This window comes from Orycteropus afer, unplaced genomic scaffold (assembly GCF_000298275.1).
Source record: "Orycteropus afer afer isolate SDZICR_OR568_19922 unplaced genomic scaffold, OryAfe1.0 scaffold00288, whole genome shotgun sequence".
Lineage (NCBI taxonomy): Eukaryota > Metazoa > Chordata > Mammalia > Tubulidentata > Orycteropodidae > Orycteropus > Orycteropus afer.
In genome coordinates, this window is record NW_006921875.1 from 2,650,846 (window position 1) to 2,665,539 (window position 14,694).

General features: G+C 46.0%; 1 protein-coding gene and 1 non-coding gene across 2 annotated transcripts in view; both read left to right on the plus strand.

Annotated features, from left to right (window-relative positions):
* KAZN (kazrin, periplakin interacting protein) overlaps positions 1-5,269 on the plus strand; it is a 668,025-nt gene extending 662,756 nt beyond the window's left edge. The window contains exons 14-15 of the mRNA XM_007950754.2: positions 2,342-2,456; positions 5,105-5,269. Of these exons, the coding sequence (XP_007948945.1) occupies positions 2,342-2,456; positions 5,105-5,269 (280 nt within the window). The remainder of the gene's footprint in view (positions 1-2,341; positions 2,457-5,104) is intronic.
* Positions 5,270-14,140: 8,871 nt separating this feature from the next.
* Positions 14,141-14,248, plus strand: LOC122151011. The gene has a single exon (XR_006163939.1). It is a non-coding gene; the product is annotated as a U6 spliceosomal RNA (small nuclear RNA).
* Positions 14,249-14,694: the final 446 nt, after the last annotated feature.

Genomic DNA, 14,694 nt, shown 5'->3' on the forward strand with positions numbered 1-14,694 from the left:
AATGCCGAGGATATCAATCTTTATGCGTTCCATTTCCTTTTTGACAACTTCCAATTTTCCTAGATTCATACTTTGTACATTCCATGTTCCGATGATTAATGGATGTCTGCGGCTGTTTCTCTTCAATTTGAGTGGTGCCACATCAGCAAATGAAGGTCTCAAAAGCTTTCTCTTTTCCATGAGTAAGATGCAGATAGCTCTCTGCAATACCTGGGCCCAAGTCCTGGGTCAAAGAAAAAGAGACTGGAGCCCAAGAAATACAGTGATTTGCTCAAGAAAGAAAGAGTGAGGATGGGAAGTCTTAAGTTCAGGACTCCTGGATCTGGTCCATGGTTTTTGCCCAAGTTCTCTATTCCATATGGAGCTTCAGGTTTTTTTTTTTTTTTTTTAATCCACAGCACTGATGTTCTAACACAGTGGTTGGCAAACTTCTTCTGTAAATGGCCAGATGGTAAATATTTTAGGATTTGAGGGCCATGTGGTCTCTGTTGCAAGTATTCAACTGTGCCATTAGAGCAAGAAAGCAGCCATACACAACATGTAAACAAATGGCGGTGGCTGGGTTCCAATAAAACTTTATTTATAAAGTCGGTTGGCAGCCTGGATTTGGCCTGCGGGCTGCAATCTGCCACTTCCTATTCTAACAGAGTGAGACAGTGGTGTTTTAATGGTAGAATTCTCGCCTTCTATGCAGGACACCCAGGTTCAATTCCCAGCCAATGCGCCTCATGTGCTGCTGCCACCTGTCTGTCAGTGAAGGCTTGTGCATTGCTGTGATGTTGAGTTTTCAGTGGTGCTTCCAGACTAAGAAAGACTAGGAAGAAAGACCTGGAAATCTATTTCTGATAATCAATCAGTGAAAATCCTGCGTGTCACAGTAGTCTAATCTGCAATCAGTCGTGGGACTGGCACATAACCCAGTGTTTTGTTCTGCTGTGCATGGGCTCACCATGAGGTGGCAGCAACTCAGAGGCAGCTTACAACAGTCTAACAGAAGACTTAGTTTATTTATTTATTTTTGTGTCTAATTTTGTAGCACAGGTGCATATGTAAGCTTCTCTTCTAAAAGAAGACTTTAATGCTTTTCATGGTGGTAATTGATAGAAGGGAGCTCTAGTAGCATAGTGCCTAACACATTTGACTGCTAAGCAGAGGGTTAGCGGTTCAAACTCACCAGCCACTCCACGGAAGGTAGGTTGGGCAATCTACTTCCATAGTGATACTGCCTCAGAAACCCAAGGAGGGGTTGCTATGAGTTGGATTCGATTCAACAGCAGTGAGTTTGAGAATTGATAGAAAGGACTAATGGTGGTAACTCCAGGCAACAAGTCAGGTTCAGAGACATAGACTTCAAATGCAGAGTGGGGAAAACTTTTCTGATGCTTTCTTAAATCACACAGCATTAGCTACAATGTCAAGATGCTTCTATCAAGTCTTCCCTTTCCTGATAAGGTATACTGTAGGGTTAAGAGCAAGACGCAAGTCTCAGAGACTTGGGTTCAGATCTTGGCTCTACTGGTAATCAACTCTGTGATCTTGCTTCATATCTCTGTGTCTCCTTGTCTTCATCTGTAATTTGAGGATGGTAGTACAGCTAGCCCCCAATTTACAATGGGGTTCTGTGCTGACAACTCTGTCATATGTAAGCTGGTTCTGAAATAAATGCAATACATTTTACTTTTTTAGTTTTCATTATTATTGCCTTTTATTATCAGTGTCTTTATAAATCTGATCTTTGAATACTTGCAAGAATAACATCAGATACTTACACTCTGCAACACTGTACGTAGTATATATTGTTTCAAAGGCCCTTGGTACTAAGCCACCAGAGGTCCTAATGATAAAATGTACAAAAAGAAAAACCAGTTTTTACAGTTTGATGTAACTCGGGTATGTTGTAAGTCAGGGACTACCTCTACCTACCTTTCAGGGATGTTGAGAGGATTACATTTATTAAGTGCTAGGCACACTGATGGCACATAGTTACCAGCTACCAGTTGCTATTGAGTCTGTTCCAACTCATGGCAATCCCATGTGTGTCAGAGTAGAATTGTGCTCCATGGGGTTTCCAGTGGCTGATTTTTCAGAAATGGATCATCAGGACTTTCTTCCAAGCACCTCTAAGTGGGCCCAAACTGCCAACCTTTTGGTTAATAGTTAAGCACTTAATAACTGTTTGCACCACTCAGGGACTCCTGGCACATAGTAGGTACTCACTGAATCTCAGCAGTTACGATCATTATCACCAGTGGGAGTGTGTGTGTGTGTGTGTCTGTCTGGCTGGCTGGGTGGCAGTATTTGGCTGGCCTCCCCTGCAGACTCATGATGGTAATCCCCGCAGCTCCGCAGGCATCCGGGAGGCTGAGCGCTTCAGAACACCGCCAGGGAGGGCCTCCAGCATCACTCGGGCTGGGAAGGAGGAGAACTGCAGTGCCATTAAGTACAAGGCTGGCCGGGTAAGTCACTCAGTCACTCACTTGTCTCTTTTGTCCTCTGGACCCAAGTTGACCTCTTCCTGCTGCACCTCTAGGACTCCTGTATTGGCCTGTGGAGGTTGAAGGATGGTCCAGGTCACAGGTGCACCTAGGAGAGAGATCCTGGCAGCCACCTTCAAGGACTCTGCAGGATGCTTACGGCACAGTGCAAAGGTTTCCACAAGGCTTAACATAGTGTATCTAAAAGTTCAGGTCTCACTTGCCTGCATCAGAACCACTTGAGGGGGGTATGGCTTAAGATGGAGATTCTGAGCCCCCCTACACTTGAAGCTGAAGGTCTCTGGGGTGAAGTGGAAGCCTGCATACAACCTGTCCAGAGGGCGCCAACGTGCCCCAAACTCTGAGAACCACCTGCTTTCTGTTTTGAACCCCAACAGTAAGAGATGCGTTTCTGCTGATTCCAACAAAACAGTATGAAAAGAGGTGCAGTTTGAGTCTGACTATAACCCAACTTCCTAAATGGAAGTGGGAAGACAGGGGTGGCAGACTGGGTAACCCAAAAGTTCTTCTAACGTTCAGCAAACACTGCTTAGTTTCTGACTGTGTCCAGGCACCATCCTCAGAATGGGGCATGAGTATGCATCGGTCACCACCCCTACCACCAGTGCTCTCAGGTTGGGCATTGTCACCCTCAAAGGGGTGAAAACTTTTCTGGGAGTGGGCAAAACACTTACTCTTTTCATATATAAAGCCTAGATATATGTGTGGTACATAAACAGATACACAGCAAATCTGTGGTATTAAAATTTCATGGTGAGGTGTGATTAGGAAATAGAAATCCCTGAACAGCCTCGTTTACCAGTTGCCAGAGAGTCAATTCCGACTCATGGTGGCCCCATGCCATCAGAGTAGAACTGCACTGCACAGAGATTTCAGGTGGCTGAGTTATGGGAAGAAGATGGCCAGGACTTTCTTCCGAGGCCCCTCTGGATGGACTCAAACCACCAACCTTTTGGTTAGCAGCCAAGTGTGTTTATACCATTCCAGTATTTACACCATCCAGGGACTCCTCACCCTAACCCCTCCAAAAAATTTCCTTAGGGAACAATTGAAAAAAAAAAAAATTGAGAAAAACTGGTCTAGAAAGAAAGGTAGCAAAGTAAATGAGTAATATCAAAACACTAGCATGGCTATGATAGTAGAGATACATTCAAAATGGGAGATAAATATTTATTGAGGACCTACTGTGTGTAATAATTATCACTGCTTTTCATGAAGTGCCTGCTCTGTGCCAGCCCTATGTTTTGTGCTTTACAGATCTGATTTCTACTCTCTGTAACAGCTCTGGGAGGTAGGAATTACTATAGGCATGCCTCTTTTTATTGCGCTTCTCTTTATTGCGCTTTGCAGATGTTGCATCTTTTTATAAATTGAAGGTTCATGGCAACCCTGCGTCAAGCTAGTTTATTGGCACCATTTTTCCAACATCATGTGCTCACTTCATGTCTCTGTGTCATGTTTTGGTAGTTCTCACAATATTTCAAACTTTTTCATAATGCTATTGCACACTTAATAGACTACAGTATAATGTAAACATAACTTTTATATGCACTGGGAAACCAAAAAGTATGTATGACTCACTTTATTGTGATCCTCATTTTATTGCTGTGGACTGGAACAAAACTGCAATATCTCCGAGGTATGCTTGTATTTCCATTTTGTAGCTGAGAAAACTGAGGCTCAGAGAGACAAGGTGACTTGTCCTAGGTCACACAGCTAGGACATGGCACAGCAGGGATCCACACCCAGGCCTGTGAGTCTCCAAACCCACCCTCTTTCTGCCACACCAGGCAGCACTAGAATGTGGTTCTTTTTAATTTGGGAATGAGCTGGATCGCATGCCCGTGTTCAGACATTCTCTCACCTCCTCCTTTATGCCTGTTCTCAACTCTCCTTTCCTCCAAGGAGGAAAGGGGAGACTTTCAAGGATAATGAGACTGACTATATTTGTCATTAGAGTCCCTGGGTGGCATAAATGGTTAAGCGCTCGGCTACTAACTGAGAGGTTGGTAGTTTGAATTCGCCCAGAGGCACCTTGGAAGAAAGGCCTGGCCATCTACTTCTGAAAGATCACAGCCATGACAACCCTATGGAGCACAGTTCTACTCTGAAACCTAAGGTCACCATGAGTTAGAATCAACTCAACAGCAACTGGCGAATATCTGGTACCTCCCAGTTGAGAATGCAAAGCTCTCTCCTGATGTTAACTCATAAAATCTTCTCATTATCCCTGAACAGTGGAGTATTATTACTGATAGGAGCACCCACCCACGGCCACTGAATCGATTCTGACTCACAGAGACCTTACAGGACAGATTAGAACTTCTCGATAGAGTTTCCAAGGCTGCAAATCTTTATGAAGCAGACTGTCTCATCTTTCTCCTGCAGAGCGGCTGGTAGGTTCAAACTGCCGATCTTAGGGTCAGCAGCCCAATACTTTAACCACAGAGCCACCAGGACTCCTTGATAGGAGCACAGAGAGATTAGATGAGTTACCTAAGGCCACATAGCAACTTAGGGTAGAATTAGAGATCCCATGTTTCCCAAATCAGAAAAACTACCATTGTTTCTCTTCTTCCCCTCCTTTGATTTTATTCTTCTCTTCCCAGCTGCCCCTGGGGAAGATAGGAAGGGGCTTCACCAGCAAAGACCTCGATTTTCACGATGACTATGGCTCTCTCCAAAATGAAGACTGTGGAGACGATGACCTCCAGGGCAGGCCAGAGCAGTGCTGTCTGGAAGGCTACAACAGCCTGGAGGTCACCAATGTATAAGGACCAATGGCCCCACTAGACCCAACACTGAGAGGTCCAAGGAGGAAGGACACCAGCTGACCTCAGATGCCATCACCACTGTACATAGTGACCTTGGGCAGCAGTCCCTTCCTCCAGGCTGATGATGCTCCTCGACTCTTGGGCAAAATCCTGACAGATGACTGCAATTGCAGTGAAGAGCACCAGGAAGAGACATGAGACCAGCCCACCTGTTTTCAATGCTACATGGACTGTCCTGCACCATGGAAGGAGACCGGACCTCTCAGAGTGCCCGGCCTCTTCTTCATCCAGTACGTGCAGACTGTCTGTCAGCCACTGAGCAATCTATATGGCCCCTTGTCCTTGCATTGAACTGCCAAGATGGAAAGAGGTCCACAATTTTCCAAAACACCCACCCAGGAGGAGCAGGGAGCTCTCCAACCAGATACACCAAAGCCCAGTGCTGACAGTACCAGGAGCAAGCAAAGTGGAGGCTGACCAGTCAACAGAGGCATCCTTCTGGCTGGTTGGGTGGCAGGAAGTGTTGCTCTTGCTGAGATGTCAGACTGAGGGAGGGCTCAGCTCTAGCATCTCTGCCCCCCATGACTGACAACTTGGTTCCCAACTTGGGTCACTGCATCTTTCTTGGGAGGATGCTGGTCATTTCCCTCCACTCTAAAAGCCCTACTGCACATAGGAAGGCATGTTGAAGAGCTGTTTGATCCTTTGGGCTACAGGAGTGGCTACACTACATGGGACCAGGTGACTGATCCTTGCAAGGATGATGCTTAACATCAAACTTTCCAGGAAGTGTAGCTATTTAGTCATCAGGACAAAGGATATTGTAAGGACCCTTAAAGACTGGAGATGATTGAGATTGGTTATTGTCAGCTGCATCAAGCGTGGCAATTGGTTTGGGATTTGGGGTGGGGAAATGTGTGCCAATGTGAAACAAACTCATGCTGTGATGTCTCTGTCACCTGAAACATAGATTGTGGTTATCAGTACCGTCAGTGAGGCACAAATCCCACAAAGCAAAGTTGTTAAGGTGGTGGTGAAGAGAACTTCAAGTTCTTTTCTTGACTCTGCCACTGTTTGTGCTGTGTGGCTTCTTCCCAGTGGCTTCACCTCTCTGTGCCTCAATGTCTTCATCTATAATACTTCTGATTCCTTCCCTCCCCCACAAGGATGTTGGGAGGATTAACACTTGCTAATGTCTGTAACACACTTTGTAACCTCTCAGGAGACAGGTGGGAAGTTATGGGGTGGAAATAAGGTATGTCTGATTTCCTGTTTCCAAACACAGAGCTCATGTTGAACTACTTCTAACCAGCTGTCTTGGTTGGAGCAATGTGCAAAAGGAGGACATAGAATGTTTAATGTTCAGCCTCTCCAAGATCCCCCCAGCTTCTCTCAACAAAAAATAAAAAGGGAAAAGGGGGGTCTCCCACGTGCACAAGCCTGGAAAACCAATTGACTCAGGTTTTCAGGCTTGACTTCGTTGATCAGATGACTTTGCTGAGTGATGGTCAGGGAAGAACACAATGCATCTGGCTTCTACTTGCACATCGGTTATCAGAGCAAACCACCTCTTGAACCAAGATGCTTGGCTTCAGTCAAAGCCATTTGCATCAGGAGTCAATGAAAAGTTTGGATTTCCAAAATTTGCAGCAGGTCCCAGCCTCCACAAACTGTCACAGCACCTGTTCTTCAATCCAACAAATTATTTTCCTCTATGGGAAATCCATAAACCAAGTCTTAATTAACAAACTTGCAAATTAGTCCTCTCTAATGCTGAAGACCACAGTGTTGACCCTAACCTTAACATAAGCACAGCCTTTCTTACTACTGAGCCAGATGCCTAGTTGGTGAGTGGGTGTCTGTCCCCTTTGCGACAGAATGTTGGACCTCCAGCATTCTATTTCTGATTCCAGGCCCCAAGCAGCCAACCTCTGGTCTGGGGCTTAGCTTTGCTTAGGTTTCAAACCCTGGGATCTTCAAGCCCTTCAGCCACACACAGAGGGCCCTGAAGTTGCAGAGCCCACAGCTCAAAGACAACAGGTAAAAACTCCCTCTCATCTGATTCCACAGGTCACTCCTGAATCTGCCTTCAGAGGGCAGGTAGCAAAGGCAGGGTGCCCAGGCAGACATGAGCATGGTTGGCAGAGGGGCCTGAATGTAGATCTGGTTATGTGAAAGCACCTCTCACTCAAGTCATCAGAAATGAAGCCTGACTCAATCCTTTTGGGAAGAAGATGGGAAAGTTGACAATTGAAGGATCCCTGGGACAAATGGTATTCTGCCCCCCCAAATTTGCAGTAATAGACCTAAAGGCCTGGGGTAACATGGGCAACCTCAATGCAGGTTATGCTATGAAAACACCTGCTCTCATGAGGGCCGCTCCCCATACCTGGGCAGCCTGGCAAGCATTTGGAGCTGGTTTCTCAACAAGAGGATGGTCTGGTAAATTACACGAATCTTCATGGAGTCCAATCAGGTGAGCTTTGTTGTCTGGAATGATCTTAAATGTCAACGCTGCTTCAGGGGTGGGCAAGAGGAGCAGGGCAGGAAGAAGACTTGGCATAGACATCTTGGTGGTCGATGGGCAAGGGCAAGCAGGGTGGCCACCTACAGGACCCTGACCTGCCATGTCCTGTCCAAACAGCCCCAGTCATGGTCCTGGTCCTCAAAGGGTGATGTGATATCTGGGCCGGGGGAAAATACAAATGTGTTTCTCTGTAAGATATTGTCACCTGTGCCCATAGGTGCTAGTCCTTTGAAAAGGGGGAGTCAGTGCCAGGAGTTGGGGAGAATCAGGGACCAAAGAAGCAATGGCCATCGAGTTGATTCCAACTCATGGCAACCTCATGTGTGTCAGAGCAGCACTCTGCTCCCTAGGGTTGTCAAATGCTGGTTTTTCAGAAGTAGATCCCTAGGCCTTTCTTCTGAAGGACTCTGGATGGATTTGAACCTCTAACCTTCCAGCTAGCAGCTAAGCAGTTAACTGTTTGCCCCACCCAGGGACAGATATCCCACATTCCTCCCAGAAGTCTTAGGCCAGAGCCAATGGAAATCACCTGCCTAGCAAACTCTCAGCTTTTAAAAGGCCCTGTTGTTCTTGGCTGAGCTGTGCCTTTCTCCCAGAAGTCTATCTGTCTGTCTGTCAGCATCACTGTTATAAGATCATAGGCTATAAGAAGCAGGAATAAACACAGGAAGCCCTAGGCGAGATGACACAGGGGGAGAGAGCCTCTCACACAGCCCAGCTAGCATGGAGGCACCTCTGCACAGCAGCCCCAAATCTCGGGGCCACTGACTAGGGCTGGGTCTTGGCAGAATGTAAGAAGCACTGAGACCCTCCCCTGCCCACCTGGGAAGAACTCCCATGCTTCAGGCCCAGCCCTTCTCTTCCCATCAAAACCCTCATGTTCTATGGGCTGTGACTTTTTCTCTGCTTCTGAGGTTCCCCAGGCTCCTGGGTGCAGGGTGGCAGGGAATAGAAACCTCGTGGAAAATGGCAACTTCTGAACCTACTACTATTACCTGTGGTTGGTGGGTGGGGAGACCTCCCTGAGCCCTAATGCACAAGGGGAGTTTGTGGCTGCAAAGGAAACAAGTTGCCCAGGAATGAAGATAATGCTCCTGACCTTTAGCTGCTAGTCCTGGACTCGAAATGTCTTCCCAAGGGTGGAATTTTAACACTGTAACAATAAATACTACTGTCCAGCACTTTGTTGACGAGTGGCCTTTTTCTGTATGTTCTCTCATTTGATTTTCCCAACAGCCTCTGTAAGAGGAAAATTATTAACCCATTTCATAGATGGAGATGCTGAGGTTGGAAAGGCTGAGGGGCTTGCTCAGTCCCATAAAGCGAAGAAGTCACAAAGCAGTGATACAGACCCAGTCAATCTTCCTCCAAGTCCCAGGCTCATTGAATGAAAAACACATTTGCTATGTTAATTTTCACCCCAATCACAAATTATATATAGAAAGAAAGAAGTTCCAAAAGGACAAATACTGTATGATCTCACTTATATGAAATAAGCAAACATACATAAACCAAAGATTATTAGTGGTTACCAGGGGTGTGAGGGAGGGGAATGGGTAATTTTCCCTTAGGGGGAATTCAGGTTATGTCAGTGATAGTGGAATGATGGGGAAGAGGATAGGAGATGGTTTCGCAATGTGAAGAATGCAATCAGTGTTGGTTACATGGACATGCAGAGAGTGTTGAAGTGGCGTATGTTTTGTTATGCATATTTTCACAATAAAAACAAACAACACACACACACACACACACACACACACACACACGGAAACCCAAATCCCAGGCTCATCCCTCCCACAGAGCACTCTCACCCCCACCCCCTGCAATGTTGGTGATCTTCTTCCCATCTCTGCCTCCTACACCCACCTTCCAGCGTGGAACTTACCATGTGGCATCACTCAAATGGTGTTCAGGTGATCTACATCCTACTGGGCTGTCTGGGGCTGCTCTCCCCATTAGGGTACTGCCATCTATCCTGGGACTCTCTGGCTAGAGGGGAACAACTGACTAGTTACCCCTCCTTTAGTGTCATTTGCTTTGCTGTGCTCCCCCTCCCATGGTGGTATAGTCACAGAGCTCCTAGCACAGTGCTTCTCAGACTTTAATGTGCACAGGAATCATCAGGGGGTGGGGTATTTTATTAGTAATAGTAGTATTGTGAATGTTTACAGAACAAATTCATTTTCCATACAACAGTTCATACACATTTTGTTTCATGACATTGATTGCAATCCCCACAATGCAGCAGCCTTCCTCCCACTTCCTCCCTGCAGCTGGCTTTTCCCTGTGTCCTTCTTTCCCATGCATTCCTACCCTCTGAGTTATTTCCTTGTGCAGAAACCTCCCTTCTGGTCTCCCAGAGTTGATAGTCCTAAGGAGTGTACCTGTCTGTGTAATTATTCATCTTGTAGCCCTGCCTATTGTTTGGCTGGAAGCGATGGGAGTGAGTTCAATTTTAGGCCCGAAAGGTGAGTAGGGGCCATAGGCTCAGGAGTTTCACCAATCTCTATCAGACCAGAAAGCCTGATTTTAAGTTTTGTTTCACATCTTTCTCCTACTCTATCCAGGATCTCCTGCACTGATCCCTTTCCGAGTGGTTGACAGTTGTAGCTGGGCAACATCTAGTTCTGGTTTCAGGGTCATGAAACCTGAGTTTCGCATGCTCCATGAGTACTTTGGACTAATTGTTTCCAAGTGTCTTTGGTTTTCTTCATTCTTTTTAGTTCTGGACAAGCAGAGACCAATGGTTGCATCTTAAATGGCCACTCACAAGCTCTTAAGATCCCAGTCACTACTCACCAAAGTAGGGTGCAGAACAATGTTATTGTATAGCATGTTATCCCAGTTGAGCTTGATGTCTCCTGCAACGGTGGTCCCAAGCCCATGGGCCCAACAACTCACTCCTTCAGGGTGTTTGGCTGTGGCTAAGAAGTTATTATAACTTGTGGGGGGGGGCAGTATCTTAATGCAGATGCTGAGGGCTGGGATGGGTCTTGAGAGGCAGCATTTCTAACAAGCTCCCATGTGATGCTGCTGGTCCATGGAACTCCATACTGAGTACCAAGGTCAAGGCAGGGAGTTGAACCTTCCTAGCAAAGCTCTAGTTCATGAGGTAGGACATGATCTGTGGGCACCATCCAAGTGTCCTAGTGACCCACACTCCAGAACCAGACAGTCTGATACTCCTGGGGCAAGAACCTAACCTGACTCTCTGGCTCATGGCTAACATCAGGTAGGGGATAAGAACTCAAGAAGTGTGCAATGAATTACAAGGATTCAGGAGCTAGGAAACACTCCCAGACAGGCCTGGGACAGACAATCTCTACACAATGGCCACAAACACTGTGCTTATTGACTACTTCTGCTTGCCAGGCCCTAATCATGCTGCTGAGAATACAGTGGTAGAAACAATCATGTGGCAAGAAGACACAAGAAACAGAATAAGTGAGATAGTGACTTACAGAGGGGAGTGGGGATCCTAGAGGACTTTTGAACTGAGACCTAAATTTTGAGAGGAAGCAAGACCTACATAGATCTAGGGGAAGAACATTCCAGGCAGCCAGGCCCTGAATTAGATGCTGAAGACACAATGGGAATAAAGTCCTGCCCAGCCCCTGCCCCTGGAGAGCTTATAGTCTAGTGAAGGAGACAGACATAAGCCCCATACTTCCCAAGCAGTGAAACATACAACTGTGATGTCTTGAGAGAAGTAGCTGGTAATCAGAAAGTTCATCCTTGGGGATTTAATGAGTCAGGAGTGGGTGAGGCCTGGGCAGAAAGCAGTTCCACGTGGGAAGATGAAAGAGAAGAGCATTTCAGATAGCTGGGATGGCACATGCAAAGGCCCTGTGGTGGGAGGAGCAGAAAGAGCAAGTGAGGCTGAGGCCCACGTGACTGGAGGGCAGGGGATGAGGAACTTGTCCCCTGAGGCTCCTAAAAGGCTCCTAAAAGGCTCCATAGACAGAGGAAGCTCTATTGCACCTCTGCCCATGCCCAGGGTACCCGGCCTGGCTCTGGCTCATCTATGTCATCTCCGTTGTTGTTGTTAGTTGCTGTGGAGTCAATTCAGATTTGTGGTGACCGCATGTGTGCAGAATAGAACTGCTCCGTAGGGTTTTCAAGGCCGTGACCTTTAGGAAGCAGATCTATCAGGCTTATCTTCCATTGTGCCTCTGGGTGCATTTGAACCACCAACCTTTCAGCTAGTTAGTTGAGCTCTTAACCATTTGTGCCATCCAGGGACTCCCTGATGGAACTGATGCTGTAACATGCTACTGCCATAGAGTCGGATCCGACTCATAGCAACCCCTCCTTGGGTTTCTGAGACAGTATCACTATGGAAGGAGACTTCCCAATCTTCTTTCCAAGGAGTGGCTGGTGGATTTGAACCGCCAGCCTTCTAGTTAGCAGTCAAATGCATCAGGTACTATGCCACCAGAGCTCTCCAATGCAATTGTTGTTGTTGTTATGTGCCGTTGAGTCGGACCCGACTCATAGCAACCCCTCCTTGGGTTGCTGAGGCAGTATCACTACGGAAGTAGATTGCCCCATCTTCCTTCCAAGGAGTGACTGGTGGGTTTGAACCGCCAGGCTTCTGGTTAGCAGTCAAGTGCCTTAGGCACTACGCTACCAGAGTTCCCCCTGATGCGATTCCCTAAATGGCATAGCTGGACATGAAGCCCCTGCAAACAGGCCCCTCTTTCCCTTTGCTCTGACTCACAGGAGCCACAGACTGACGCACTTGACCCCTGAGTTCACCAAGGCAGTCAGGGCACAGCTGATCTGGGCCAGTTAAGGTGTCAGGTGCCTCTTCCATGACCTCACATAGAAACCTGAGATGTCTGTCTTAAGCCAACCTGCTGGTTGCAAGGTGTATGTCTGGTTTTCTAGAGAGAAAACCTCAAAAGAAGCTTCACCAAACCCATGTGAAATGACCAACACCTCTAGCTTCATTACACAGGGCAGGGCTTCTTCCTGTGCTCCCTGTGGCCCAGGCAACATGACACAAATGCAACACACTGCCGTCGAATCAGACCTGACTCAGAGACCCCTCTTTGGGTTTCTGAGGCAGTATCACTACGGAAGTAGATTGCCCAACCTTCCTTCCGAGGAGTGACTGGTGGGTGTGAACCTCCAGCCTTCTTGGTTAACAGTCAAATGCCTTAGGCACTACACCACCAGAGCTCCTAGGTAGTGCCTGGCATCTAGGGGAGATTTAGAAGGAAGGTCCCACCTTCATGGAAGGGTGGAGCCCAAACTCTATAAGCTTGGTCTTGTCTACCAGTAGGTGGAATTCTCATAATAATTAGCAGTTAAGCTTTAGTTTGCACGTTTGACCACTTACTGTGTGCCAAGTGCCTGCAGAGATACCTCACTTAATCTTCCCATGCCCAGGGTACATACTAACTCCATTTTGTTGTTGTTGTTGTAAAAATATAATAACACAACACTTGCCAAGTCAACATTTTTCACTTGTACAATTCAAAGGTCATATTTTGGCTCTTGTGAACTTGTTTTGATTTTCTTCAGCTTCAACTTAAATTGGCATATGAGCAATTGATGGTCTGTTTCACAGTCAGCTCCTGGCCTTGTTTTGACTGATGATATTGAGCTTCTCCATCCCCTCTTTTCACAGATACAGTCAATCTGATTTTTGTGTATTCCATTTGGTAAGGTCCACATGTCCAACCACCCTTTATATTGTTGTAAAAAGGTATTTGCAATGAATAAGTCATTGCTTTTGCAAAATTTTATCATGTGATCTCTGGCATCATTTCTATCTCCAAGGCCATATTTTCCAACTGCCAATGATTCTTCTTTGTTTCCAACTTTTGCATTCCAATGACCAATAATTATCAATAATAATATATAATAATAATTTGTGACTAGTGGCTACCAGGTGGCATAGTGCCTAAGGCATTTGACTGCTAACCAGAAGGCTGGTGGTTCAAACCCACCAGCCACTCCTTGGAAGGAAGGTTGGGCAATCTGCTTCCTTAGAGATATCGCCTCAGAAACCCAAGAAGGGGTCGCTATGAGTTGAAATCGACTCCACGGCAGTGAGTTTGGTTTTGTTTTTTGATTTAGTGGCTACCATATTGGAGCAAAGATATAAAACATTTCCATCAGTGCAAAAAGTTCTGTTGGACAGCATTTGTGTGTACCATCCAGAGGGATTTCATTTGCTATAGAAGCCTCCCCTCGGGAAGCTTACAGTTTGGCTGAGGAAAAAAATAATCAAATAAGGTTCTAGAAAAACACAGCTAGGGAGAAATAAATAGATTCTATAGCAGGTGGAATTTCTGTGTTAGCCAGTGAACTGAAAAACCAGTTTAAAAATAAGAGTGCTCACTTTGACAGCATATGTACTAACATTAGAACAATACAGAGAAGATTAGCACAGCCCTTGCACATGGATGATAAGCAAATTTGGAAAGCAGTTCCAAGAAATAAATGGGACTATGAGTAAGAAGGAGGGAGGGAGAAAGGAGGACTCATTGCTTAGGGGATGCTGAACTTCTGTTAAAGTTGATGGAAAAAATTGGAAATCAATAATAGTGATGGTTGCACAACAAAAATGTCACTGAATTGTTCATGTGAACAATGTTGCAATGGAAAATATTTTGGTAAAATCTATTTATCACAGCAGAAAAAGAATCTAAAATATATATGTTAACAATTAATTAAAAGGAAATTACTGGTTTATATGTGGTGGCTTATGGTCACCACTCATCTATCAGTTTGCTGTACTGTGGTAGTTTGCATGTTGCTGTGAGGTTGGAAGCTATGCCACTGGTATTTCAAATACCAGCAGGGTCACCCACGGTGGCCAGGTTTCAGTGGAGCTTCCAGACTAAGAGAGTCTAGGAAGAAAGACCTGGCAATCTACTTCCAAAAA